Source organism: Triticum urartu, chromosome 1A (genome assembly GCF_056163025.1).
Source record: "Triticum urartu cultivar PI428250 chromosome 1A, HENAU_Tu73, whole genome shotgun sequence".
Classification (NCBI taxonomy): Eukaryota; Viridiplantae; Streptophyta; class Magnoliopsida; order Poales; family Poaceae; genus Triticum; species Triticum urartu.
The window spans coordinates 61170251-61172326 of NC_141873.1; the positions used below are offsets into that span (position 1 = coordinate 61170251).

The 2076-nt window shown below is 61.7% G+C and overlaps 1 protein-coding gene across 1 annotated transcript; it reads left to right on the plus strand.

The window, feature by feature from the left end:
- The first annotated feature begins 1268 nt into the window (after positions 1–1268).
- Positions 1269–1583, plus strand: LOC147990029 (uncharacterized). The gene has a single exon (XM_087536910.1). It carries the CDS (start codon positions 1269–1271, stop codon positions 1581–1583), a length of 315 nt encoding a protein of 104 aa, XP_087393036.1.
- The last annotated feature ends 493 nt before the right edge of the window (positions 1584–2076 follow it).

The window sequence follows — 2076 nt, forward strand, 5'->3', positions numbered from 1 at the left end:
AGCTAATGAAGAAGATGGCGCCGTTCGAATGGAATGACCAGGCGAACGAAGCCTTTTGGGATCTCAAGCGCATGCTGTCCACCGCACCAGTCCTGGCCGCACCGGCCGAGAAGGAGCCGCTGCTGCTCTATATCGCCGCGACCTCGCGGTCGGTCAGTACGGTGATGGTGGTCGAGCGACCAGAGAAGGACAGGGTCCAAGCCGTCCATCGTCCCGTCTACTACCTAAGCGAGGTGCTCTCCGCCTTGAAGCAGAACTACCCGCACTATTAAAAGATGTGTTACGGCGTGTACTTCACCACCAAGAAAATGAAGTAGTATTTCCAAGAGCATGTCATCACCGTGGTTAGCACGGCCCCTCTCAGCGACATCATCGGGTGCCGGGTGCCTCTGGGCGGGTCGCCAAGTGGGCGCTTGAGCTAGCCGGCCATAACATCCTCTACGAGCCCTGCACCACGATCATGTCCCAAGCTTTGGCCGACTTCCTCGTCGATTGGACCGAAACCCAGTGCCTGCCGCCGCCGCCGGACTCGACGCACTGGCGCATGCACTTCGATGGCTCAAAGATGCAACTCGGCCCCTGGAGCCGGCATAGTGTTGTCCTCCCCCAAGGGCGACCAGCTTAAGTACGCACTACAGATCGACTTCACCGCCTCCAACAACGTCGCCTAGTACGAAGCCCTTGTGCACGGCCTCCGGCTTGCCAAGGAACTCGGCATCCGGCGCATCCTGTGCTACGGCGACTCGGACCTAGTGGTACAATAGTGCTCAGGCGAGTGGGACGTGCACGACTCCAACAAGGCAAGCTACCGCTTCCTCGTCCAGAAGATGTCCGGGTTCTTCGAGGGTTGCGAGTTCCTCCACATCCCACGCACGGAGAACGAGGCGACCGACACGCTCACCAAGATCGCCTCGTCTCGGCAGTCCATCCCATCCGGCGTCTCTCTCGAGCATCTGCATAAGCCGTCCGTCAAGCCGTGACCGGACTCTGAGTCCATCCATGTGTCAACCGACCCGGCCACGCCTCAACCCGGCCCAGGGACTGCTCCAACCGACCCGGCCGCGCCTCAGCCTGGCCCGGGGACTGCTCCATCCGATCCGGTCGCGACGGAACCCATCCCGGGTGCTGTCGAACCCATCCCGGGGGCTGCAGGACCCGTCTCAGGAGCGGCCGACCCGGATCCCAAAATAGTGTTCGTCTTCGCCGTAGTAACGGCGCCATCCTGGGCCCTGCCCATCTCAGAGTTCCTGGAAAACGGGGTCCTCCCCATGGACGAGACCGAAGCTCGGCAAGTACAGCGTCGAGCGACTGCCTACAGCATCATCAACAACGAGCTCGTCAAGTGCAGCTCCACCGTCGTGTTCCAACACTGCGTCGAGCAGGACAAGGGCATTGAGATGCTCCTCGACATACACCAGGGCGAGTGCGGGCACCACGCCGCCTCGCGGTCCCTGGTGGCCAAGGCTTTTCGCCATGGTTTCTACTGGCCCACAACCCTCGAAGACGCAGAGTCACTCGTCAACAAGTGCGAGGGATGCCAGCGCTTGAGGAAGCGCAACCATCAACCGGCGTCAGCACTCTAGACCATCCCGATCGCCTGGCCCTTCGCGGTCTAGGGACTCGTCATGGTGGGACACTTCAAGACCGGCCGAGGCGGCATGACGCATTTGCTGGTGGCGGTGGACAAGTTCACCAAATGGATCGAAGCAAGGCCAATCAAGAGGGGGGACGGCCCGATGGCCGTTCGGTTCATCAAGGACATCGCGGTGCGCTACAGCATGCCGAACAGCATCATCACGGACAACGGCACCAACTTCGCCAAGGGCGCGCTTGCGCAGTACTGCTCCGTCTCCGGCATCCGCCTCGACCTGGCTTCCGTTTTACATCCGCAGTCCAACGGCTAGGTTGAGCGGGCCAACGGCCTCATCCTATCCAGCATCAAGCCGCGGCTCGTCGAACCGCTCATCCGCTCCCCCGGCAGCTGGCTCGATGAGTTGGCGGCCGTCCTCTGAAGTCTCCGCACCACGCCAAACCGGTCGACCGGGTTCACCCCGTTCTTCCTCGTCTACGGAGCAG